The sequence below is a fragment of the Caretta caretta genome, chromosome 7 (assembly GCF_965140235.1).
Source record: "Caretta caretta isolate rCarCar2 chromosome 7, rCarCar1.hap1, whole genome shotgun sequence".
Lineage (NCBI taxonomy): Eukaryota > Metazoa > Chordata > Testudines > Cheloniidae > Caretta > Caretta caretta.
In genome coordinates this window covers 25,650,574-25,678,225 of record NC_134212.1, presented here as the reverse complement: position 1 = coordinate 25,678,225, position 27,652 = coordinate 25,650,574, and the positions used below count along the sequence as shown (strand labels likewise).

The following is a 27,652-nucleotide window of genomic DNA, read 5'->3' as shown; positions in this document are numbered from 1 at the left end:
TAGACAACTATGGTTTTTTTACAGCTGTTTGGTATTAAAAGTCCCTCAGTACATATCAGTTTATCTCCTAAATGTGAGATATGAAGAGGAATAAAAATAATTAGGCAGAAAGCTCAGATTCAGTACTATTAACCTGCTAATAGAAGCATAGCGAACTGGTATGTTTGCTTACACTACATATAGCTAAAAAAGAAAAAAACATGCTAATTATAAAAACATAAAAAGTAACAGGACCATGTCTTATGACTTTTTATTTTCATGTTTAACTTCTAAATTATGGTACCATAAAAAAATTTCTGCAAATATCAGCTGCTGTCTACTGTCAGTTTATATACATGTACAAAATACAAAAACTATATTTATCAATGTAAATGTTGAACATACAGCTACGTCTTGCATCCTTAGCTTTCCACTATTTTTTCATCCTCAGAGAAAACATATATCTTATAAACACATCAAAATGATCACATTTCAACACATTTGTAGAGTGTAGTAGTAACAAGAGGGATTATTTCACCATTTACATTCTGGTTAGATTTTACTAACACATGAAAATAGTAGAAAACTAATCTCTAAAATGTATATCAACATATTTGGTTTTTCATTTTTTTTTTAACAAGAGCTTTTGCTCGTGGCCTCTTAAGGGAAAAAAAACAGAATTCTTGCAAACTCAGTAGTAATTCCCCTCCTCTATCCCCCAAAATATGTATGCAATTTTTCTGAATTTAAAAATCAAAGTGGCTAACTTTGTCAAAAAATCACTATAAAGTAAATTAAACATTATTTCCTTCCATTTTATAATTCCATTTAATTAAAATAAAAATCCAAAGTGGTCTGCTATTTTCTACAGTCTATACACAAAGCCTATAATGACTTCTGTTCTTTTCCCTCACAAAGGTGTTCAAAATTAGGCTTCCATCCACTACCTGGTGGGGAAAAATATATTTGACTAAAATTAATTTGATTGTGGTATCTCCCCAGACTATCTATAACTTCAAGACTCAGTTAAGATTAGCAGGATTGTACAGCAAATTTTTAAGTAAGAAAACACTAATGTTAGTTTGCAACAGATTCATCAATCCATATTTGAAAATGACTGTTTGTTAAGAGTCAAGGGTGAAATCCTGGCCTCGCTGAATTTATGGGGAATTTTGCCATTGATTTCAATGGAGCCAGGAATTCACCCAAATCTTTAGTCCTGCACGAAGTAATAGGCTGTGACCTGTCCAGTCACCTCCCTGTAGAGCTCAGCTTTGCTGCACATAGCAGGTGAAAAACTCCTGCCTAGCATCCAGTCAAACCTCCTGCCTGGTGTCCAGGCATCCAGTCTTCGGTTCTTTCTGCAATGGAACTGCACAAACCCCACTGAGTCAGGGTCCTCCACACCTGCAGGTGGTGGGGGCAGGATTTGCTCTTAAATGATGCTATCTAATTTGATCCAAGTACTTTTAAACTTCCAAAGAATGGGGCAACTGTAAGAATTTTGCTTTCAGTACAATCCAAAGCACAATATATAAGAATCATCTGTAGTTGTTTCCATGCTTTCAGATCATTCGCATACTATTTAGAATTAACTAAGATCCTTGTGACATTTTGAGCTTATGGAATTCACTTTCAGTTTAGCAGAAAAATTACACTGAAAAATAGGTGAGGAGTTTTACATTAGTAGAAGTAAAGCTCCATCATAAATCATAAATACCGGTGTATCTATCTGCCTCATTCTATTGTTTTGTACCACAGTTATGAAGTGTGCTGGATTCTGCTGCCAATGATTACATTTAAATATGATTCATGTACTCAGATACCTGTTGAGAATTGTATCAAAACCCAGCATTGTTTGTTCATTAAAATAAACAAACACAGAATTGGGAAAGTTCCACTTAGAGAAAGGTTTTTGACAAGCTATGGACAGCTATAATTATTATTACACTCTGATTAACACCCAATGCAACCCCAAGTACAATGGGATTGGATAGGGTGCAGTTTAGACCCCAGATTAGTAAATTTAGCACAGGTAGCCAAACAGGACATCCTTTGTTATTATTTACAGTGGCAAGATTTGGGGTATTCAAATTTTATTTTGCTTATGAGAAACTGTTGTCTGGAAGCAGTAGGGGTCTCTCACATGAAGATATAACTAAATCATCATTGCAAGAGAAGGAACTTCATGCTGTTTGTCTTCAGACAAATGTGGCCAGATGCAGTATAGGGTGTCTGTAGTTAGAACTTTGCTTAATATAACATGAGTTTAAAATGAATACTTATCCCTTTCACTAGGTAATTTTTACTACTGGGAACTTCAAAATAACCAACACACATTTGTCTTGTGGCTGCCCAATACGAAGATATCCAGATAGCCAGTCACTCACTACCTACTGTAACTTCCTATGCTCCAAATGGATGTGAAGCTGCACATTTTTATGGGGTAACTTGGAGTTTATATACTTTCTACAACAAGCACAAACTCTATTAGGGCTGTCCTCAGGCCCAATAATGCCCTACACAAAGACAAGATATGGTGACTCTTTCTCCATCACTCTCTGCATCCTTTCTCCCACCAACCCATCCAGGAAGAAGATAGGAGATTTGCTTTCCACTGCATCATTCTACAGAGGTACAGAGGATTTTTTTTTAAATTATGTAAGTGATATGGTTCACCATGGCCTTATTTGTGAGACATTGTAGCCAGCTTGTCAAGAATGGAATTTTTAAAAAATAGAAATAATTACCCTAGCTCTGGATAGGCTAGCAAGAAGCTTCACTTACTGCATCTATTGCAATGTTCATCCTCAAAGGCTGCAGCATTCTAAAACAGAGTATTCCTAACTCAGATTCCTGATACTGCAACAAGCTCAATGTGGGAAACACGTAGGGAACAGGAATTTTATCTTCCACAAAATCAGACAGAACTAAGACCATTTAAAAGAAACTGAAGAGAAGATTGAGAGGAGATGAAGAGAGATTTCCACAAAAAACAATAAAACCTTGAAACGGACATCAAGAAATCCAATAAACATGTGTGTCTTATAGCCTTGCACAGTACCATCCTGGAGTTGAAATGACAGAATGGCACATGTTTCCCTTACATGTGTCTCAAAATCTGGATAGAGATGGAGCTGTGGGGGACAGGACACATGCTTTTACCTTCCACTGGAATGCACTGGACTAGATAAACTTTTTGGAGGGACAGGGTTGAAAAAAATGCTTAAATGTTTGCTAAAGGAATATTTGTCTAATATTTGGAGATTTACTAGGTCTGGCCTTTGGCATTTTATGACCATGACTCCTATCACAAAAATCCCACTGATCATCACTAAAATACTCATACTATTAAATATTTCAGCATTTAAAACCAGAATTTCTGCTGCAAAACATGTTGTGCCATTGAGATGGTTAATCATCCAAGCCAAAAGTGACTAGTTATTGTATGGTTCAGTTAAAAATATTTCTAATAAAAACATCAGAAGTGATTTTTGATTGTGATATCTGTAAAGAGTATAATTTCAACATGCAATTTAAGCTGGTAATTTCAAAGTGTATCTTCATCTTTTTCAATGCTACATTTTCAGATCAGAAAAGAGTCTATAAAGAGACCTAAAGGTAAATGTCTACTGGCCACAAATTCCCTTAGGAACAGCAGATCCTTCAAGGAAGCACTTGTTCCTTCAAGAAGTTTTAGCAGTTGGGTGATGTGATGGTTAACACACAAACAGAGCCTATTGATAAAGTGGCGATGCTTAACAATCTTGTAACATATTATAAAGGTGCAATTGCCTGCAGTTCATCGGTATGGATGTGGCAATGAAGTTCTGCTTTACATATTCCAGGAACTAGGCATTTTGTAGGAGTGAGCACAGGGGGTTCTTCTTCTCCTGGGAAAGAAAAAAAAGGGCATGTTATTTTTTGAACGTAATCGTTTTATTTGTACAATGGTATGTTGAAAAGAACACAACGAGTTGATATCATAATGCCTTATCCTCAGGCCATATCACTATGATCAGAAATAAAGAAATAATGCAAACCTTTCCTCATGGTAGTCTACTCAGAGAAGTTCTCACTGACGAATGGACTAACATTATGTCATGTACAATGAAGGAAGTTAGAGATCTAAGTGAGTTTGAACCTTAGTGCATCAACCCTAATTCAATGGCCTGTCTGAGAGGTTTCTCTTGTGGAACAGTATTCTGTCAGGATGAAAAGTGTTATCAGATCAAACTACTATGAGATGAAAGTGGACACTACTTTAAAGGAGAAAGGAAAGGTCTGTCCTGAAATATGCACAGACATTTGATAACTGCATGATGATTTACCATTAGTCTCGACTTATGTGACTTAAAAAAATTTAAGTATCCAGGACAGAAACCTTTTACAGATTATGTAGTCTCCTTATATGATGATGATAATATTCTTTCCATTCTATTAGTATCTCTGGAGGATGTTAAACAGAAGCTACGAAAGTTAGACATTTTAAAATCAGCAGGTCCAGATAATTTGCATCTAAGAGTTTTAAAAGAGCTGGAAAAGAAGCTCACTGGATCATTAATGTTGATTTTCAGGAAGTCTTGGAGCACTGGGGAAGTTCTAGAAGACCTGAAGAAAGCTAATGTTGTGCCAATTTTTGAAAAGGGTGAACAGGATAACCTGGGTAGTAACAGGCCTGACATTGATCCTGGACAAGAAAATGGAGGGGCTCTTACGGGTCTTGATTAATAAAGGACTAAAGGAGGATAATGTAATTAATGAAAATTAACATGGGCATGTGTTTTGAAAATATGTCCTGTCAAACTAACTTGATATCTTTTTTTTGATGACGTTACAAGTTTGATTAATAAAGGTAATAGTGTTGACGTTGGTACCGCAGAACATTTTTGATGAAAAAAAACAGAGTGATATAAAATTAACATATTAAATGGATTAAGAACTGGCTAACTAACAGGTCTCAAAATGTGGCTGTTAACAAGGAATCATCAAGCAGGTCTGTTTCCTGTGAATCCTGCAGAGATGAGTTCTTGGCCCTACCCAAGTTAACATTTTTATCAATAACCTGGAAGAAAACATAAAATCGTCACTGATAAAGTCTGCAGATGACACAAAAATTGATGGAGTCGTAAATAATGAAGATGACAGATCACTGATACACGACGATCTGGATCTCTTGGTAAACTGGGCGTAAGCAAACAATATGCATCTTAATACAGCTAAAAGTAAATGTATACATCTAGGAACAAAAAATGTAGGACATGCTTACAAGATGGGGGACTCTGTCCTGGGAAGCAATGTCTCTAAAAAAATATTTGGGGGTTTTGGCGGATAATCAGCTGAACATGAGCTCCCAATGTGATGCTGTGGCCGAAAGAGCTAATGAGATCCTGGGATGCATTTCAAGTATGAGTAAAGAGGTTATTTTACCTCTGTTATTTATTACTGGTGTGACTGTTGCTGTGTCCTGTTCTGGTGTCCATAATTCAAGAAGAAGGTTGATAAGTTGGAGAGGGTTCAGAGAACAGCCATGAGAATGATTAAAGGATTAGACAATATGCCTTATAATGAAAGACTTAAGGAGCTCAATCTATTTAGCTTAACAAACACAATGATAAGGGATGACTTGATTACAGTCTATAAATACCTGCAAGGTGAACAAATATTTAATAATGGACTCTTAAATCTAGTGGAGAAAGGTATAACATGATCCAACGGCTGGAACATGAAGCCAGAGAAATTCAGATACAAAATAATGTGTACATTTTTAACTGTGAGAGTAAATTAACCATTGGAACAGTTCACCAAGGGTTATAGTGGATTCTCCATCAGTGACAATTTTAAAATCAAGATTGGATCTTCTTCTAAAAGATATGCTCCAGGTATTATTTTGGGGAAATTCTATGGCCTGTGTTACACAGGAGGTCAGGCTAGATGATCGTAATGGTCCCTTCTGGCCTTAGAATCTATGAACCTAGGTGTTTATTGATTCAAAATGTAGAGGTTGTTATGACTGCTCCTAAATCCCATACTCAGTACATGATGCTGACTTATAATGCATATATAAATATCATGGGTATGTGGGACAATTAGGCGAAAGTACAGGTTGCAATGTATTTAGTAGGCACACAATGCTCAATTCTAGATTTCTCTCTCTTCCAACTTACCCGTGGCCTACTGGACATTGTGGCTTAGAAGAGGGGAGGTGGCTGAGACCCTAGCCATACATGAACAATGTGGGTTGGGAGAAGTAATTGAAAAAAGTAGCAAGGGTTATTCAGGGTCATATAATTGGGTGAGTATGCCCATTTTTTGGAATACAGCCTTGGAACCTCTTCCGTAAGGTTCACTGCTATCAGCTCACCCATGTTAAAATACAATTTGCTCAATTGATACTAGAACTTTAAAATGTGTTAGTTAAAACATATTAGCTATGTGACTTCAGAACCAATTATTGGAGAGATTGCCTCTCTCCTCTAGTAATTCCTGGGCAGCAAAGATGCTTCAGCTGACAGCCCTGTGATTCAAACAGGACGGGGACTGCTGGACCAGCATTTTCCTCGTGGGCCCCTTAACTCTGAAACTGACATCTCAGCTTGCTCTGACAGCCTGAAGTCTAGCAGCATGCAAGGTTTTTCCAGGCCTTTGAGGAAGTGATGGATTAGCAGTGTTGAGGGAGTTAAAGAGAACTACATGTGTGAATTCTGAATGAATGACTGGGTGAGGTGGTGTTCAAGGCTTACTCAATAAAAATGGTAAATCTGTATGCTCCCCACATTTGGCATTTCAGATTTTATATGTTTTCTCCAACAGGCCTGCTACTCAACTCTTCCATATCTACTGTCATCTCCACATCCACCTTGTAGCAAATGGTACTTATGACTAAGAGTCTGAACTTTAATACCCACCAAGGTAAATTCAGTTTTTTAAAAGACAAGACTTAAAAGACTCAGCATACATTGAACAAACAGTGAATCATTCAAGCTTATGACCCTCTAAATAGAATGTTTGCCTGTTCAGTTTGCTTAGGGAAGAGCTGAAAGTCAGTAGAGCACACTAATTACAATAAATACAATGCTGAATACTGTTTTTCCCCAGTTCTTAAACCACATTCAATACATCATGGTCAATGAGACAACAGCAGCAGATAGCATTTATGTAGCATATGTTATAAAAAGCCTAATATCTTGTGTGGGTTTGAGCTTTTCGTTAACTGCAGTACAGTAATGACTCTGGATCAGCTCAGGGAAGACACCATTTTATATTCTATTAGAGCTACATGCAAACTGAAAATTTTTAAGAAGTTTCAATAAGCTTAGAGAATGGTCAAAATTTAAAACTTTGATGAATATTTTTTACCACCAACTAAAAAAATTAAAAAGTTTTCCTTTTTTGACTAGCTCTATATTTTAACTAGCTTTCTCTCCAGCTTCTCATATGGTCCCTTATTCCATGGTATCTTATGTACTCAATGTTCAGTTTTATGTTGCTAAAGGTATTACAGCAACATGTGAATATTTTGTATTAATGCAATTTAGAAAAACTACTGCATCTTACCTAAACCTGAAGATGAAGAGACACTCTCCGTAATGGAAGAGGTTTCAGTTTGGTCTGTCAAAAGTCCATCCATTAAAGGTAAAGATAACTCAGATGAAGGAACAGAAGAATCATAGATTCCTGAATCCCGGGGCATATCTGGAAGATTGGCAGCTTTTACAACATGCAACAATGGCTGAAGAACAGAGCTACCAACTTGAATGTCCTGAGTCTCTACATCTTCTCCAAGGTTAAAGTGCTGAATTATACAGTGAGAGTCTGAATTTACAGTAGGAATAATATTTACATCTGTTTTCAGGTAAAAATCCCCATCAGTCACCTGTTTACTCACTAAGTCATTTAAAACCAAGCCTGAGTCAAATTTTTCCATCACAGGTTCTTGGTAATGTAAAGGAGGTTGAGGAAAAGGAATGAGTTGTTTCTCAAACCAGTCAGGCTCCTGATCAATGAACTGGTGCATATTGCAAATGGCAACATAAAGGGACCGGCCAGATTTGCTCCTGAAGTAGTTTCTTTTGCTAATATTTACCGGGTACACCTCTGAATCCTGAAGGCTCAGCTCTCTGGAGTGTAAGTGAGAGTAAAGCTGAGGGAGGTTATCCATGAGCTTGTACTTTGTACTTAGATCCACAATGCCAGGAATGTCACCCTCACAGGAGTAGTCAAAGTAGACCGCAATGAACTTGCAGAGGTCATCTGAATTCTGCTTTGCCTGACGCAGCTTCTCTGCAATGATAGATATGGCAAGCAGAAAGAGTTCTCCTTTCTCGGCATCTCTGGTTGCTCCCTTGTGCTTCCAGTTCTTTTTTTCCACAAAGTATTTCATTCCCTTGGAACATACAATGATGATAAATTGGGACTCATTGATTTTTTGAATAAGCCACTCTTTCTGCCCTTCTTTACAATATTTTAAATCTTCCCAGATATCCAGTGCAACCTGGAAAAGAAGAGAGCATCTGGGTTAACATACAATGCTGGATTTAGCAACTGAACAAAGGCTAGATGTGTTGTAAATGCTCAATGAACCCACTTGTATTTATTAAGCAGATGTGAATCAAAGATGAGGAAGACTAAGGTTGTCTATGCTGTGAATGGAAACTATTTTCAAACAGAAATAAGTAATACATTTTAAGAGTAGTTAACAAAGGGGTAAACTCTGACTCTTGATCACTTGGGTAAGCACTTACTGACATGAAGAGTCATTCTGAAGTCAATGGAACTACTTGTGTCGTGAAGTGCTCATCAAAGTGAGTAAGGGTTGTATATTTGGCATGGGAACTATAACATTTTCAATGGGTTACAGAAACCTGCAGGCCCTGTGGGCAAGAAGGCTAACTTTCACAACTGTTCTAATGAAAATGTTAGTTATAATGTATTTTTGCTGCCTAACTATTGTTTAAGGAACAATATACCTACATTCCTGTATTACTTGTATATAGGGCCCTATCAATTTCACGGCCATGAAAAACATGTCACAGACCATGAAATAAGCCCTTCCCCGTGAAACCCGATCTCCCCTTGTTCCTAGGAATGCTCCAGTAAAGGGTGCTCCTAGCTCCGCTTGGGCTGGGGAGGGACAGCTGCTCTGGGACAGGGGGAGGGGAGGAAGAGACCAGACTCACCTCTGGGTTCCTCCCCCTGCTGCAGGACACTCTAGGATTGGGCAGCAGCCCTAGAGGTTCCTGCAGCTGGAGGAGACTTGAGGAGTTGGGTCCAATTGTCCCTGTGCTGCTGGGAGCACCGGAGCAGGGGGCTCCTAGCTGCTAGTCGGGGCATGGCTGCGGCAGAACAGGACTTGCTCTTTCCCTGCAAAGCTGCTCTTGAGTATCAATCCCGGCTGCAGATAGTTCTGCACCCCCTCTGCCCCACTCGCTTCCTGTCCCCCTCCCTTTGTAGCTGCCTGGGGAGGGGATATTGTACAGGGAACTGCCCTCCCTTCCACATGCAATTATTAGCTTATTTCAATAAAAATAAAAAGGCGAAGCACTTGACAGAATTTTTTGATTGACACTTTACAGCAGCAAATCACACTCAGGGCTCAACTCACTGATTTGGTATATATAGACATTGCGGAGGTTTTGTAGTGTAGCGATCTCAACTGACTGCCCACCAGAAGACATGCGTAATTACTGTAAAATGAGTGTCCAAAATAAATTTAAAAAAATCTCAAAAATGATTACTGCAGCGGATTGTGTTAAAGAATTTGGAAGCCTAATACTACATGCTGATGGTGACAAACTATTTTGTACAAGCTGCAATGTTTCATTGGATCACACACGTCGGGGAACAGTTGAATACCACTTAGACTCAGAAATCTATCAAAGCAGAAAGAAGGCTGCAGATAGTGAATTGCTGGTAAACAAAAAGTTAAAAAAACAAAAACCAATTTCTTCTCCTTTTCAGAAGATGACAGCGAGCTCCGAGACCAGTCATTTAGCTAGAATGGAACTTGTGGATGCATTTGTAAGTGCTAATATACCACTGGAAAAACTTGATCACCCAAAACTGCGTGAGTTCATTCAACGGAATGTACAAAATGCCGGTTGCTTACTCAGTACAAATAAGCTACGACAGGCCTACTTTCCAAAGGTTTTTGCTACACATTTTGAGGAGATAAAGTCTCAGATTAACTCATGTGAGTCTTTTGAAATTATTTAGGATGAGCCCACAGATGAGCAAGACAACTGTGTTCTGTTTGATTTTATTTCTGACAAGGCCGAAGATGTACAGACAGGAAACTAACAACAGTGCTCCTGTTGATGGTGGATGTAACCTTGCTTAATGCAATTCCTGGCTTTGATAAGAACTGTAGACTGGAAATACCTGCTTACAAAAATATTGCAAAAGAAGCAGACCGTAGTTTGCCTGTGCTGCCGTTTTGGAACTCAGTGGAAGGCTGAATTCCCCATTTTGCAAGGCTAGCTCAGCGCTGCCTGACAATTCCAACAAACTCCCTGGATGCAGAGAGAGCAGTTTCTAAACACAGACAAGTGTCTTCAGCACAGAGATAGGAAATGAAGAAAGACACAGTTGCTGGATGCTCCATGCTGACATTCAATTAATGACATTTGAAACCAGAACATTTTTTTCCACTTGTTTTTGTTAACATAAGACTTTTGTTCTCAAGTTTGAGGCTACCAATTGAGATCACTACCTACAAAACTGTCTCAGATGCCCATATCTACCAATCAGGGAGTTGAGTGTTATTTGCTGCTGTAAAGTGTCAATCAATAAATCCTGTCGAGTTCACCTGATCTTTTTTATTTTATTGAAACAAGCTAATAATTGCATCTTGAAGGGGGGCGCACTCTGTACAGTGACCTCTCCTCCTGTGGCTGCGGAGCGCTGGAGGCAAGAAGTGAGAGAGAGAGAGTGTGTGTGTGCGTGTGTGTGCGCGTGTGCACAGAGCTTTCTGCAGCTGGGAGAAGTACCCAAGAGCAGCCATGCAGAGGAAGAGCAAGCCAGGACTAGCAGCTAGGAGCCCCTGGCTGGGGAGCTCCCAGCAGCAGGGAGGCAATCAGACCGACCTCCACCTCCGGGAACCTCCTGTGGCTGCAGGAAGCTCCGCGGTTGCTGCCTTCAGAATCCAGCTCTGAAGGCAGCACAGAAGTGAGGGTGGCAATCCCATGACCCCCCTACAACAGGTTTGCGACTCCCCCCCACTCCCTTTTTGGGTCATGACTCCCATGGTTACATCATCTTGAAATTTCAGATTTAAACACCTGAAAACGTAAAATTTACCAATTTTCAAATCCTATGGTCGTTAAATTGACCATTATGGACCTTGAATTTGGTAGGGCCCTACTTATAAAGCACCAAATCTACAAATAACAGTACAAGGCCAAGCTATTATGTGTTTGTTGGGTAGCTGCTTCCAAAGCAGGGGGTAAAAACACTGCAGTGTCGGTGCTTGTGAAGAAGAAACAAACCTGGAAAATTTCGGAAGAGTGGCCCCAAGTGACTGACCATTTATCTACCTGGTTAAAGAGTGAAATGAACCCACTCTGAACACTCCACTTTATGTGCTACATGCAATTCTTAATTATTGTACACTTGTGGGATTAACATGTTGAATCTGCTGTAAATACACATTCTGTTAGCTCCTCGTATGATTCTACTATGCTAGCAACAATTTATACAAAACAAATTATATATAATATACAAGAAGCTACTGCACAGGATCATGATCCCAAGAATGCATAAGAACTTTGAAGATATGTGGTGGGTCCGGTATCATTTTACAGCTGGGATATATGTTGCCTTGATAAATATGTGTGTGTGTGTCGGGGCGGGGGGAGAGGGAGAGAGAGAGAGAGAGAGACAGAAAGGAGGATGAGGAGAAGAGAGTTGTCAGTGAAAGACCAGGAATTGTGCTTTTACTATTTGTACTTATGAACAAGGCTTTTTAATTTTAGCATAATTAGGTTAGCATTTTAAACAGCAATAAATGCCATTCCCCTTTGCTTTATTAGACAATAATCCAATTCCGTAGGCCAAAGATACAGACACTTTCATTGTCATCTTTTGAACTTTGGTTTTTTATATTAACCACTGCTACATAGTCTATCTTTATCTAGGTCTAGTTGTCCTTTATTTACCAAATATTGAATGACCCCAGAGGTGTTATGCAAAAAGCACTTGGCTTTAACTCCATTCCACATAGCTGTGGTGATGCTGTGCTATCATCACAACTGAAAAAAAAGGAATTCAGACAAGATAAATATACAACATCTTATTCTGTTTTAAGTGTGAATAAATTATTAACATAAAAATAAAATAACAGAAGCACAAAAATGAAAAAGAGCAATGATTTTAAATAATGTATTCTGCCACTAGGGGACACACTTGCTATATGACCGAATACTAATATTTGAATTCATACATAATACGAACTAGACTTTGATTGGATTAAAGTTTAACAAAAGAAAACATAAATGTTTTCTGTAAACTAATAATTATTTTGCCTTTTTAAAAGTGAACTATTCGTTACATTCTCTCTCAGGTTTAGAAAACAGCCAGAGAATTTGAACCTAGTCAGTCAAATTGTCATTTTGATATTTTTCTGATATCATTTTGAATCAAAGACAGACAGTAAAAAAAAAAAAAAGATACAGGCCTAGGCCATGTTTTTATATGCCATTAAAAATGCAGTTTGATGTTTTCATATAGCATCAAAAGAATGAAAAATTTACTGAATAAGCCATTGAGGATTATAAAGAATTTCAGGGGTTAATCCAAATTAGCAAGGTTTTATTATGTATAATGTGTGTGTTGCACAAATCCTTCTTCTTTCTGATTGATTCAAATGTGCATGCATGGGATCACTGCTTCAATACCAAGGCATAAGAGGTGCCTTAGAAATATTAAACTAGATTAGACAGATTATAGAGCTTCTTTGTGGCTGTAATCTACAGAAGATATAAATTCTGATAGACAAGCATAATGTGTGCATATGCTTCTGGTAACTAATAGATAAAGAGCTAAGAATGACTGAACGAGAGCATTAGGACTGACACAAATTATCTACAATATTGTGTCTTGTGCATTATTTGGTTTGCTTTTTTTCTCTAAATGGAAAATTTTCACATAGTGTGACAAAGTTCCTCCTCTACCTTGGTGGACTAATATATCTGCCTTCTATTACTCTTCTGTAGCCATCTGGCCCGACCCCGTCACATATCCCCCCTGCCTCTGGCTCAACACTATGGGGTTGGGCAACTTGGGACGTCAGGGAGTGTACTCGTGACAAGCCATCTGCATTGCCATGGTGGCTTCCAGCCCAGTGTTCTATGGTGAATTGGAAAGGTTGTAGGGACAAGAACCATCTGGTCACCCTTGTGTTCTTCTCTTTATTTTGCTGCATCCACTGGAGGGGTGCATGGTCGGTCACAACGGTAAACCATCGTCCCAAAAGGTAATAACGTAGTGTTTCCATGGCCCATTTCACAGTGAGGCACTCTCTTTCAACCACGGCATACTTCTGCTCTCTCGGGAGGAGTTTCCTGCTGAGGTAGAGGATTGGGTGTTCTTCATCTCCAACCATCTGCGATAGGACAGCTCCCAATCCTACTTCAGAGGCATTTGTTTGTAAAATGAATTCTTTGTTGAAGTCTGGGGCTAGAAGCACGGGGTTACTGCAGAGGGCTGTCCGTAGATCCATGAATGCTTTCTCTGCGGCATCTGTCCACTTCACCATGTCTGGACCCCGGGCTTTTATCAGATCTGTCAGGGGATTCGCTCTGGTAGCAAAATGGGGAATAAATCGTCAGTAGTACCCCACCGCACACAGGAATGCCTGGACTTGCTTTTTCCGATTTGGCCAGGGCCAATTTTGGATAGCCTCTAGTTTGTTTAGTTGGGGCTTGACCATGCCCCTTCCTACAATGTAGCCAAGGTATTTAGCCTTGGCTAGCCCTATAGCACACTTGGCTAGGTTGGCTGTGAGGCCAGCCCACCTTAGCATGTCCAGAACCACTTCCACCTTTTCTAAGTGGGTTTCCCAGTCGGGGGTGTGAATAATCACATCATCTAGGTATGCCGCTGCATAACTGGTATGGGGCCATAGGAGCTTGTCCATAAGACGCTGGAAGGTGGCAGGTGCCCCATGCAGTCCAAAACGAAGAACAGTATATTGAAACAGACCTGATTGGGCCTTGAAGTTACCTCTGCCCCAGGGTCTGTGATAATGTGGTGATAGGCTTCGGTGGTCCGACCTGGTTTGATTGAAAACACGTCCTGGTATCAGTTGATCATCTCAGTTACCTCCTTCTTCTGGTTTAGTGTCAGATCAGTGGATATCCTGATCTGCTCCTGCATGTTATTTCCCTGGATCGGGGTCTCTTGGGCCACTACACACGCTTCTCGTTGGTGCCAAGGCTTTAAGAGGTTAATGTGATAAATTTGTTCTTGTTTCCGGCGTCCTGGCTGCCATACCTTGTAGGTTACTTCCCCCACGGGTTCAACCACCTCATAGGGCCCCTGCCATTGGGCCAAAAGCTTGCTTTCTGCCGTGGGTACCAACACCCTTACCCAATCCCCTGGTTGGAACTGTCGGACTTTTGCCTGTTAATTGTAATGGGTTTGCTGGGCCTCCTGCACCTTTTCCAAATGTTCCTGTACAATAGGGGTGACCCGGGCTATCCGTTCTCGCATCTGCAACACATGGTCAATTATATTTCTCCCCTCATTGGGTTCCTCTTCCCAGATTTCTTTTGTGATATCTAGTATGCCACGGGGGTGGCGTCCGTATAATAATTCAAAGGGGAAAAAACCCAGTTGAGGCCTGAGGTACCTCCTGGACTGCAAACATAAGGTAGGGTAGTAGGGTGTCCCAATCCTTCCCGTCCCGACTTATCATTTTCCTTATCATTGCCTTGAGGGTTCGGTTAAACCCTCTGGCTTTGGGCCAGTATTCGAGTTCCCAAGGCCTATGAGCACCAGCCCATCGGTCTGCGGATGATAGATAGAAGTTCTCAGGGTATGTACATGGAGCAGCGTACAGAGGTCCTTCATTAGCTTCGACATAAATGGGGTACCTTGCTCTGTTTATATCTTCTTTGGTAGCCCCACTCGGGCAAAGATCCCCACCAACTCTTTAGCTATCATTTTAGAGGCCGTGTTCCGCAGGGGGACGGCTTCCGGGTAGCGAGTAGCATAATCCAGAATGACAGATATATATTGGTGGCCCCAGGGTGTCTTCTCCAGGGGTCCCACTAGGTCCATGGCTATTCGCTCGAAGGAGACCTCTATGATAGGAAGGGGTACTAAAGGTGCCCTCAAGTGGGGACGGGGACTGTGCAGCTGACACTCTGGGCAGGACACACAGTACCTCCGCACTTCTTCATGTACTCCGGGCCAGAAGAATCGTCGCAGGACCCGCGCCAGGGTCTTCTCTACCCTCAAATGCCCCCCAAAAAGATGACTATGAGCCAGACTTAATACAGCATTCTGGTGTTTTTGAGGTACTAGGATCTGCCTTACCTTCTGCCCCTTTACTGGTGCAAGCTGGTAAAAGAGATTCTTCTTCATTATGAAGTAGGGTCCTGGTCCCTGGGTTTTCCCTTCCACGGGGACCCCATCTATTTCGGTCACCTCTTTCCTAATATTGTAGTACCTTGGGACTTCAGCCTGGTCCCGTCGAATATTTCCTCTCCTGGGACTAATCTGCCCCAGATCTAGGGGGCCAGTCTCTGTTGGCTCTACTGGTTCAGGGGCATTAGGGTGTGGGTCAGACTTGGGTGCTTCTCCCTCCTGGGTGGCCTCCTTTTCAGCTGCTCGGGTCCACCTACCTACGAGAGCAACTCTGGCTTTGGGCCAGTATTCGAGTTCCCAAGGCCTTAGCTGCCCTTCTTTCCCTTTTCGTCTTTCTACCCTGTCTGGGAGTGGAGAACAAATCTGGGGATATTTCAGAGAAGATTGGGGGTTGACAGTCTACTGTGGATGCCTCACTAACTTCAGGGCTTCCCCCTTTCTCTAATTCCCGTACCGGGAGTAAGTCTCCAAAGCCTGGGACGTCCCTCCCTATGAGCACCAGGTATGGGAGTTCAGGGACTACACCTGCTGCTACCTCATTAGTGTTCCCCTGAACCTCGATTTTTACTGGAATGGTGGGGTAATAACCAACTGTCCCATGGACGCATGTTATCCCCGTACACTTAAGCCACAGCAGCTGACTATGCTTCACGAGCTTTCCCGAGACAAGTGTGATAGCACTCCCCGAATCAACCAGTGCTGTGGTCTCTACCCCATTTAGCTTCACTAGTCTGGTGTACATATGTGGGGTTAGTGAGACCCCCACAAGGTGGATTAGGGAGCACGGGTCTGCCCAGTTCCCCAGGTTACACTGCATAGGCTCCTCGGCATTAGGACACTGTACAGCTATGTGTCCCCACTCCCCACAGGCGTAACATCTGTATAGAGCCCTAGGCATTCCCCGGTCTCTTGGTTTGGGCAGTCTAACATCAGGATCCTCTTCCCCCTCAGTGCTCCGACATTTTGTGGCTTCTGGTGGGCCTTCAGCCTCTCTCTTTTTCCACCTGGGCTCTCCTGGTGGCCCAGTCACCCGAGCTTTCGGTCTTGGTGCTGCTAGTTTAACCCGGGGTGCTTCTTCCTTAACTGGTCAGGTCAGCTCCCTCACCGTCCTTTGCCTTTCTACCAGTGCAACAACCTTGTTGTAGGTGGAGGGTTCATTCTGGCTTACCCAAGCACGAAGGTCTGGCGGTAGTTCTCTCATGTACCGGTCAATGACCAGAACCTCTAGTATTTCCTCCGGACTCTGGGACTCAGTTTGTAGCCACCTTCATGCGAGATGGATGAGGTCATATAATTGGGACCATGGGAGTTTTGTTTTCCTGGTACTTCCACTCATGATATTGCTGGGCCCTCACTGCAGTCGTTACCCCAGATCTGGCCAGGATCTCTGCTTTCAGCTGGGGGTAGTCTGCCACAGCCTCTTCAGGCAAATCATAGTAGGCCTTCTGGGCCTCCCCACACAGGAATGGCGCGAGGATACCAGACCACTGTTCTTAGGGCCAAGCCTCCCACAGGGCTGTCCTCTCAAAGGCCAGGAGGTATGCCTCTACATCATCCTCCCGCGTCATTTTCTGCAGCCAATTGTTGGCCTGCATGATCTGCGTCCCATCATGGCCGCGGTTCAGCTCTGTAAGGGCCTTTACCTGGTTTACCAGTTCCTGCAACATAGCCCGGTCTTGACCAGCCTGGTCCATCAGCAGGCGATTAGTCTCTTGCTGCAGCCGCACAGCCTCCTGTTGGGAGGCTGCCTGGACATGGGTAGCCTCCTGCTGGGTAGCCGTGGCTTATATCAGTGCCCGCACTACCTCCTCCATTGTGGTGAAAAAAAATAAAATAAAAACAGACCCTCTCCCCTCCCCCCTTTTTCCCCCCAAACACCCTCCTTCTTCCGCCGTGCTGTGTACACCAAATCCCACTCCTGACACCAGTCGTGACAAAGTTCCTCCTCTACCTTGGTGGGTCTTGCGCTTATTGGCGGATTTGCTCACCTTGGAGCTTCACAGCAGCCCTCAGTTTGACCGTTTTTCTGAACCCACAGTCCAGGTCAACTCCTCCTGTGTCTGACCAGGAGTTGGGAGGTTTGGGAGGAACCCGGGCCCGCCCTCTACTCTGGGTTCCGGCCCAGGGCCCTGTGGAATGCAGCTGTCTAGAGTGCCTCCTGGAACAGCTGTGCGACAGTGACAACTCCCTGGGCTACTTCCCCATGGCCTCCTCCTCCTTTATTCTCACCATAGTACCTTCCTCCTGGTGTCTGATAATACTTGTACTCCTCAGTCCTCCAACAGTATGCATTCTCACTCTCAGCTTGTAGCGCCTCTTGCTCCCAGCTCCTCACACGCGCACCACAAACTGAAGTGAGGTCCTTTTTAAACCCAGGTGCCCTGATTAGCCTGCCTTAATTGATTCTAGTAGCTTCTTGATTGGCTGCAGGTGTTCTAATCAGCCCGTCTTAATCGTGTCCAGAAGGTTCCTGATTGTTCTGGAACCTTCCCTGTTACCTTACCCAGGGAAAAGGGACCTACTTAACCTGGGGCTAATATATCTGCCTTCTATTACTCTCCTGTAGCCATCTGGCCCAACCCCGTCACAACAGATAAAATTAATGTAGGCAGTTTCCACTAACACTAATGGAAGTTACTCTGTTTACCAAAGAGAGATTAGAATATCTCTGTCTAAGTGAAATATTTTCAAGGACTAGGCTATCATGTGTTTTGGGGGTAATATTTTGAATAAGGCAATTCCAAACATGAAAAGAAGAAGTGGTGATCTTACCTCACAGCCACAGAAGTCCTGAAGGAAATAAGCGAAACACTGAATGACATTTATGTGTTTCTGGCAATCTTTACTGGAATAGCAGATGAACACTTTTGGTCGGGGACGGAGCCTTTCCACATGGAGTGCTGCAGCATATGTAGAAGATTCCGAGCTCTCCTCATCTAAATGGGAATATATATTTTCTAAATTGGAAGGGGAAAAAAAAGCAAAAATCTTCACCGTATCCAAGATCAAAAATTTTCTTTAAACCTTGACAGACTTATTATTCAAGTATCTAGTAAAAGGCTCTTCATCCCAAGACATTCATCTTTCCCTCCTTTCTTCCTCCTCCATTTTATCAGCCTGTGAGGTGAAAGATGTTACTGATTGGATAGTTACTGCCTGTGCAAAGACCTGTCTAGAAAGATTTGCTTTGTGAATAGAAGAAGTAAGGCAGTTTCACCTCCACTCACCCTATGAAATTACCACAGTACTGTTATAGGCGCCTCACCTCTTTGTTCAGAAATCAGAAACCTCAAACATGCTTCCCTGTGAGAGTTTCCTGCTTAGTAATGCAATGGGCTCCTTTTAAAACAGTGATACTTGTAGGGGAAGAGAATGAAACTCCAGGAAGCTGGTACCTTTCAGAAACATGTGCAATATCTCTCTGTGGCATGCCCATATTCTTTAGCGTTCATCTGAGTTTTTGCTGGAGCCATGCTAATATGTCATAAAGGGCCAGAAGGGAAAAGGACTCAGCCCAGATAACTTCTGTCATCTGTAGTATCCCTCATCCCCAAGATCCAGAGAGATATCACAGATCTGAGGCTTAGGGGCTTAAACCCCATCTTCTATATGAGGGAAACCCAATCACTCCCTGGAACCGTAGTATTAACTAATTCCTGATAAATCAGTGTGGCAGGTATTGCTTGCAAGCTCCACCCTAGATATAAGGGAGGCAAAAGTGAGCAGAGGTTGCTGGAGTCTAAGCTAGGAAGTGTCTGCAGGGAAACCTTATGAATAGTCAAATGTAAGAAGGATTAGCCTGAGATTTAAGGGGTTTTGTTGTTATCTGAATTCTGAATAAAGCCAACCAAGAATGGGGGAGTAAGTTTGGACTAAATCTAGTGGGTGCAGATTCTGTTCCATGGCAGACTGCGAATTACACCTGCTTACATGCACACTTCAGGGTTTTGCTTTCCTTCCACTATGATTCATCCGTTAAATAATTCTGTATTGAAAGAGGAAATAGTCTAAAATATATCGTCTTCAGGATCTCTTCACTCTCTGCATAGTCTTATCTCCCCTCCACTACTTTCACTAATAAACATTCAAAACAAACAAACAAAAAACAAACGAAATAAGTTTTCTCTTCACACAACCCAACTTGTCCTTCTGCTGGATTTTGCAGTGAAGTTATAATGCAAGACATATGACACAATATTTTCCTGGGTAACAAATTAATACCAAACACTGGATTTTAAGACTTTGCTTCAAGTTCAAGCAGATGCAGAGGTTTGGAGGTGAGGTCGGGTTAGGGAGAGTGAAAAGGAAAGCTTTTATGATAAAGAAATTTGTGTTTTGAATAAATCTATTTTCCTTTCAGATTTGCTCTGACAAGCAAACTCTCCTTCAAATAAAACGACATGCCAAACAAACACCATACCTTGTTGTTTTTTACGGCACATCACTGTGAAAAGCGTTGCAAATGCTGAGATGACAACTAAGGGAACGGTAATGGCAATGGCCCTTATTGGTCCAGCCCACGGGGAATGTACTTTAAAAAATAAAGCAGAATTAGCACTGTGCAAGTAAGTTATGGTATCATTATCTAATCTTATCTTCATATTTGATACTGACTGCCACTGCAGCACGCTATCATCAAATAATTCTCAAATATACAAAATATAAAGCTATGATCTGAGTGCCTTCCAATAATGCATTAAATGAGGTGACTAACGTCTATTGCATGTGGTTTGTTCTGTCTCATTCTCTCCCCAGGGAAAGAATTGTGTGTGTAGTGCAGTTTTGTTTTGGTTGGGTTCTGTTTATTTTTTAAATGTTCTGCTCTGTTTTTATGTTAGAGAAGGCAGGTTGAAGAAATGTGCCTTGCACTTGGAATGAAGTTGGTGAGGTTTCTGATGGACCTTGGTGCCTGTGGGAATTTGGCGTCAAATTGGCCCCAGAGAAAGCTCTGTCTCCTGCACAGGTAAGTCTACCCTAATGGTTGAAAGTTCCATAGTGCTTGAGGAACAAGTTGTCACCCACAGTCTTCATCCCATCATGGGATCTTTGTGATAATTGATTGAAAGGTAACCACTGTAGAACTTTATTTAGTGTGTGATTACATTAGTCCTACATTAGGTTGCTTACATATTTGCATTACATTATTTCCACACTCTGCTTGCAGGCTACTACTTGCATGTGACTAAGATACAGTCTCATCAATTTTTAAACTGATTTTTTACACTAGTGTATATAGCAAAATTAGTTTCTGGTAAGGATTCCTCGTTCTACAATATTTGATGTAAAACTACTAACAGTCAAAATCATATTTATACTTAATTTTATCTTGCACAATTTGCTTTTGCAATTCTTTACAAGCACAAAATGGAAGTAAAAATCACAGATGTACAAAAGCAATATTATTTTTTGTCAAAAAGATCACAAGACTGCATTTAAGTGTGTGGTCAAACCCCATTAGTCCTATCATTATTATTCTGGCAAATGATCTTCAACACAAATTATCACTACAAATGAGTACAAGTTGACTTTAAAAAGAAAATTCTTACCTGGTTTTAGTGCATAGTGCATTGTTTTCCTTGTTGTGTTAGTGTCATCAACCAGCTTTAAAAAAGAAAATTCTCATTATAAATACTGGAAGAGATACAGAAAAATGCTTTTTGCAATGTGAAAAACACTGCAATTACCCCAAGGACTAGAACTGAGGGAAGCTACCATTACAAATGACCGATGAGAAGTACCTAGAATTAGTGATTTCTAGATAGGATCAGGGATGAGTAGAATACAAATCATATTGCGGTAAAACTGAAATACTATCCTCAAACAAAACCTGCCTACTAAAAAAAGGAAACAACCCAACCCAATTAATGTCCAAGACAAAGGAAAAGGGGGGTAAGAGGGAGGGAGGAGGAATGGAAGTGGGATGTAGGGGTAAAAGTCTCATGAATAGGCTCCATATTCTTTGAATCCTCTCTATTAATAAAAAATGGAGATGGTTAAATTTTTTCACAAATCAGCAAAAATACACAAAACATCTTCAATGAACATTTTCATGAACATTTTTTGCCTTTTCTTCCCCTACTCAAATAAAAGCACCTAATAGACTTTTACTCAATGGGTCCAAAGTCCCCAACATCATTATTTTATGTTGTTGGATGATCATATGACAGCAGTAACTCAGTCAGCTTTTTGCCATTTGCATCTGAGCAGGAGGTTGCATGCCTTTGTTACCTCAAGATTAGAATATTAAAAGGTGCTCTACATGGGGCTACACCTTAAAGCCATTTGAAGACTGAGTTGGTGCAGAATGCAGCAGCTTGCTTACTGAATAGGGGATCTCGCTGGGAGCATATTGTACAAGGTATTCCAGAATCTGCATTGGCTGTCTACTGGTCCCCGGGTAGAGTTTAAGATGTTGGTTATGATCTCTAAAGTCCTAAAAGGCCTGGGACCTGCCTGACTGAGAAGCCAGCCACATCAGATCCCCTGACATACTGCCAAGTTGTGGTCAGCAGAGATGCTTGAGCTGGATCCCTCTTGTTATAAAAGACAGGGAGAAACTGGCAGGACAAGGCATTCCCTGTGAGCGGCCCACGACTCTGCAACCCACTCCCTTCCCTGGTCTAAAGTAGCCAGAATTTAGGGACTTTCCAGGCATGCTGCAAAAGCCATGTGTCTGACAGGATTTGGAGGACTGAGGGTTTGTTAGTGGAATGATGGCATGGTGGGGTAAGAAGGAGCTTTTTTTTAAGCTTCCTGCCTGAGTGACCTGGGCTGGCTGAGTTGCACTATTATTCCTTGTTTGAACATTTGTTTTTTTAATGCTGCCTGGGTAATTTGTTATGTCAAGCCACCTAGAGTTTAGGAGTTTTCTTCACTGTAGAATTTCAGAATTAAGAATACCTTGGTAATGGAGGTTGTTCGGAACTCTGAAATGTTCGTAAGTCCGAACAAAATGTTATGGTTGTTCTTTCAAAAGTTTACAATTGAACATTAACTTAATACAGCTTTGAAATTCTACTATGCAGAAGAAAAATGCTGCGTTCCCTTTTTGTATTTAGTGGTTTACATTTAACACAGTACTGTACTGTATTTGGGGGTGTTTTTGTGTGTTTGTGGGGGGTGTCCCTGCTGCTGCCTGATAGAGTACTTCTGGTTCCAAATGAGGTGTGTGGTTGACTGGTCAGTTCATAACTCTGAGGTTCTACTGTATTGTTAATATTTAAACCTAAAGAAATAAGCAACATTTACAATATAATTAAGATGGGTCCAAGCTCCAGAATTCTGAATAGGATTTTGGTTTGGTGCACAGCAAGGGATGCAGCAGTGATCAGTGCTCGGGAAAGCAGAGAGATTGCAACTGTGCTTGGCTTCTGCATGAGGGAGGTGCAAGACAGGGAAGCTTTTTGCTCTTTTTCCACTACTGCACAGCCATGCAAGGCCCAAGTATGATCTGATCTAAAAATGTTAATTTGCCCCACTGAATTCAGTGAGGGTGTACAAGGCTGTAAATTACAGCAGAATGTGGCCCACGGTATTTTATTTGCAATTAATTTATTTATCTTACTTCTTTAGCTGCATTAAATTAGCTCTTCTCAAATATTACCTCAATGATGTAATCCCCTGGAGCTATATTCTGAAGAACACAACTTGTGATATCCGTGTTTTGTTCCTGCAAAGAAAAGGAAGGAAACTATTTTACAAGTAGTTCACATGCTTTACAAAGCTAACAGAAAACGCATTTGCAGCTAATGTTATTGATTTGAAAATTCACATTTCCACTATGTACACAGGCACCTTCCATCAAACAAAATCCAATTCAATACTGATAAAGAAATACAAACCTCTCTACTCAAATGTCTCAGGACTGGAATCTCCGGCCACCAAAGGCCTATGAAAGTTTGAGATAACATGTAAGTTTTACACTATACCCTGAAGCTCCTTAACCTCAGGCGCTTGTGGACTGAACAACCTGCCACGGATCATTTAACTCAACAAAATGAAAGCAACCCAGCAGACTGCAACTGCCTTGATAAATGATCTCTAAATGCTAAAGGTCTGATTCCCTTCTACCCTGCACATTATGTAGCCATTCACATCAGTGCAATATTTCAGCACATTTTACAACCTCTTTACATTGGTGTAAATAACAAAACAAACAGCAGGGTGACAGTGAATTTGGACCAAAGATTTACACTGTAAACTCTTCTGAGCAAGTACTGTACCTTCCTAAATGTCTGCATAGCACCTAGCACATTTTGGACCCTACTATAACAAAAATGGGTAATAAAATGGAAAACTAATTTTAAACATACGGACATGACTGTATCAATAGACAATTAAGCTATACATCCACCCAGTTTAAGGGCTTGTCTACACTATTACTTTTGTCGGCATAACTTACGTTGCTCAGGGGTGTGAGAAAAACACCCCCTGAGCGACATAAGTTACGCTTTCAGAAGTGCCAGCGCAGACAGTTCTATGTCGGCAGTAGAGCTCGTGGAGGTGGTTTTATTATGTTCACGGGAGAGTTCTCTCCTGCTGACATACAGCAGTTACACGAGCAATCTTACAGCGGCGCTGCTGCATTGGTACAGCTGTGCTGCTGTAAGCTCCCTAGTGTAGACCAGCCCTAAATAATAGTTACTAGCAGTACCAGTAGGAAAGATGAAACATTACCCAAACGTATGGAGTTGTTGTATTCAGCAAAATATATCATTGCCATCAGTCTATGGTACACACTTCCCGTAAAGCGTTGGCCTATTATTATTTTATTTTTGGATAACTCTGATTTTAGCACATAGGTTTCTCACCAGAGCTCTAAAGGGCATAGCCCACTGTATTTTTTTATTTTGTTCTCATACATTCCTTCCCCCGAAAGCTTCCATCACAGTCAGACTTATTTTCTAACAATATCAGAAGCTATTTATTAAAGACTGCATTATTTTTGAACATCCAAACTTTTCCCATTTCTGGTGAATTGCTTAGTACAAGACCCCCCTGGGTTTGGATGGGCATTGTATTGGGCCCACAGAGACCACGAGCTATAATTTTCCCACCGACCACTGCCAGCTCATTCCTTTTTTAAACATGAAGGGAAGTTTAACTAAATGCTCAAATAAAGGGCTACCTTGGGGAGTTACTTCAGATGAACAAGATTTAAGGAGTTGAAATTCTGTTCAGAGGGAGCATATGAAAAGAGGAAAATATTAATTATAATTATAAATAAAAATACAATTAAAAACTATTAATTAGTGTGCCCTTTGGGGCAAAGGCAATATCTTGCCGTGTATTTATACGGCACCTCGCACAATGGAGACCCAATCCTGGTTTGGGCCTTTGGTTACTCCCAAAATACAAATAATATAAAAATCCTTTACATTTTTTAAACATGTGAAAAGCTAAGGTCATCTAGAATTTTTAATGGTTACCACAAATCGTTAAAACAACAGTTGCGAAACCCTGTAACGTACTTGTTTGCAGGTCTTTTGTTTAAAGGATCCTTCATCCTTAAGTTTGTAGTGAAGACAGTAATATTTAAAGCCAAAGTTGTGAGGTGCGTGATCAAAACACACTTGCATGTTAAAACCTTGCTGGGTAATATTCAGATTCCTGGGCTTCCAGACTGTCAGAGGAGAGATATTTATGGATTGGAAAATTACTATTTCAAGAACAATGAAATTTTTGTAACATGAATGAATGGAAAATACTATATTTTACTTACAAGGTTTGCAGGCAAGGTTTTCTGGCTGTAGCAACAATTCACATGCTACAAACACACACACAAAAAAATATTAATAATAAAAGATTAGGTTCTCCAATGGCTATACTCCAGAAAGAGAAAGAGGGGAGAAAAAGAAGGCAGAAAAATGGGAGCTATTTCATCATTTTTGTTTATCCAGCGCCTCCCCAAACAGTACAGAATGAACAGATTTTGCCATATTTAGTAAGCTCAGCATACTTGTCATTGCTCAAATCATTCTCCACCTCTACACATAAAAAACAGCCTACTCAGTTTGTTTGAAATAACGTTACTTATTGAAATAAACAATATGTGAGTAAGGGTGAACAGAAGCTAACGTATAACAAACACATTTACACGACTATATATAAAATGTTATTTTAGTCAGCGTCACCAGAGTGGACTTGAAATACCCAATCAATTGGGAAAAATTACTTACTCTAAACTATTTTTAGAGCATTTTAGGGAGAAGAAAATCCTGAAGAGTGGAGGTTCTTAGCAGGGGGGAAAAAAGATTGATTGCCAAGATTTAAAAAAATAGTGTACCTAAAGTTATATAGGCACCTAAGGCTTGTCCTCATAGAGAAAATGGACCCCCATAGCTATTCCAGAATAGCTATTCTGGAATAACTACCTATGTGGACATTCTATTCCAGAATAAAAACGACTTGATTCTGGAATAATAAATAATTATAGATTTAGGAATCTATCTTTAGGAATCCATTTTAAAATCTTGAACTTGAGACAATCTTGACCTTGGAAGTTTCTTCACTGCGGGTTTTCAAAAGGAGGCTAGATAGACACCTGTCTTGGATGGTTTAGACACAACAAATCCTCTACCTTGGCAGGGGGTTATACTAGATGACCCTTGTGGTCGCTTCTAACCCTATGATTCTAAAGCTTTCCCATACTGTCCTGCCATTGACACTATTCATTAAGAAGGAAGACGCAGTCTCCATACGAACATAATTGCCAGGCTAGATCAGACCTGAGGCTATCGAATCCAGTATTCTGACTCCAAAAGTGGCCAACACCAAATGGTTCAGGGGAAAATGCAAGAAACCCTACAGTAGGCAGATGTGGGGCAATCTGCTGTCCGTGGTGGCCACCCCTAGGCCTCTGCTACACAGAGGCTATTACTTTTGCCAATTTCTCTGTAGTGGTCAGGGGTACTAGAATAATTTTTATAGTGGGGGTGTTGAGAGCCATTGAACCAAGTTGTAAATCCTGTATATAATGGAAACCACTTCAAGCCAAGAGGTGCTGCAGCATGCCTCGCACCCTTAGTTCCAGCACCTACGGTAGTGGTTTTATAATTTGAAGTTTTGTCCACTACAGACCAATCTGTGGTCTGTAAACTAATTTCATTTATGACTCTGCCTGGATGTGAACCTCATCCCCAAGATCACAGCAGGTGCTTCCTCTCCTCAGCCACCTATCCCCTTAAATTCTGCCTCTTCTGTTTTCCTGACTGAGGCCAGATTTACAAAAGAAAATTAAGTCAGTATAACTACGTCGCTCAGTAGTGTGAAAAATCCACACCCCTGAGAGATGCAGAAAAACCAACCTAACCTCTGCTGTAGAAAGTACTAGGCCAATGTGAGAATTCTTCTGTCAACCTGGCTACCGCCTCTTGGAGAGGTGGAGAACCTACACTAACGGGAGAAGCATGCGCTGCCGCTGCAGCATTTTAAGTGTAGACAAACCCTAAGGAAAGAAAAAAAAAGGGTGGGGAGGAAGGTAAGGAGGGGGAAGATAATATGTATGATACTTACGTCGAGTTCTGAAGAAAAATGGGTGGTAATTACTTTCATTTTTAATGGAAGGAAAAGGAACAATCTTTACAAAATAATCAGTTTCAAATTTCAGATTCAAAAAAGGCTGAGATTCCATTCCCTAAAAACATAAATATAAATAAAGAGATTTTGATATACTCTTCAGTCATCCGCCATGGCCATTTAGGAGTATATTGTTTTAAAACAAGCCCACAATTCTCCTGGACATGAACAAAAGTTAAGTGCTTTAGGAATCCTATGGCCTCATCCTTCTCTTGCCACCTGTGCACTACCATGCAGGGAGCCCCATAGAGATGGATTCTGCACTGCTAAAGGAGTGCACATCTGCTGCACAGTTCCTCAGAATAACGCCCCCTCATTGCAGTGAAGTTGCTAGTTCCATCAACAAGGGAGCCTCAGTAGATGGGGAGTGAGGGCTAGATTTGCCCCTAAATTAAAAATATCATAAATAAAAATGCTTAATTTTTTTGCAAGCAAATTGCTGGCTAGTAAGCAGTACATTTAAAAGAAAAGTTTAATAAAACATAAATGTCTCTTTTAAGCTCACATG

The 27,652-nt window shown here is 41.1% G+C and overlaps 1 protein-coding gene across 3 annotated transcripts in view; it reads right to left on the bottom strand.

Moving 5' to 3' along the window:
* Positions 1-233: 233 nt before the first annotated feature.
* IL17RD (interleukin 17 receptor D) overlaps positions 234-27,652 on the bottom strand; it is a 123,541-nt gene continuing 96,122 nt past the window's right edge. For 2 of the 3 annotated variants that reach the window (XM_075130319.1, XM_048858865.2), the window contains 9 exons: positions 27,082-27,202; positions 25,289-25,333; positions 25,038-25,189; positions 23,171-23,236; positions 21,114-21,168; positions 19,988-20,098; positions 18,340-18,524; positions 7,537-8,473; positions 234-3,872 (listed from right to left, as the gene is read on the bottom strand). In XM_075130319.1, coding sequence (XP_074986420.1) covers positions 3,757-3,872; positions 7,537-8,473; positions 18,340-18,524; positions 19,988-20,098; positions 21,114-21,168; positions 23,171-23,236; positions 25,038-25,189; positions 25,289-25,333; positions 27,082-27,202 — 1,788 coding nt within the window. In that variant the 3' untranslated portion in view covers positions 234-3,756. The remainder of the gene's footprint in view (positions 3,873-7,536; positions 8,474-18,339; positions 18,525-19,987; positions 20,099-21,113; positions 21,169-23,170; positions 23,237-25,037; positions 25,190-25,288; positions 25,334-27,081; positions 27,203-27,652) is intronic. The other variant, XM_048858866.2, reaches the window with a different exon arrangement.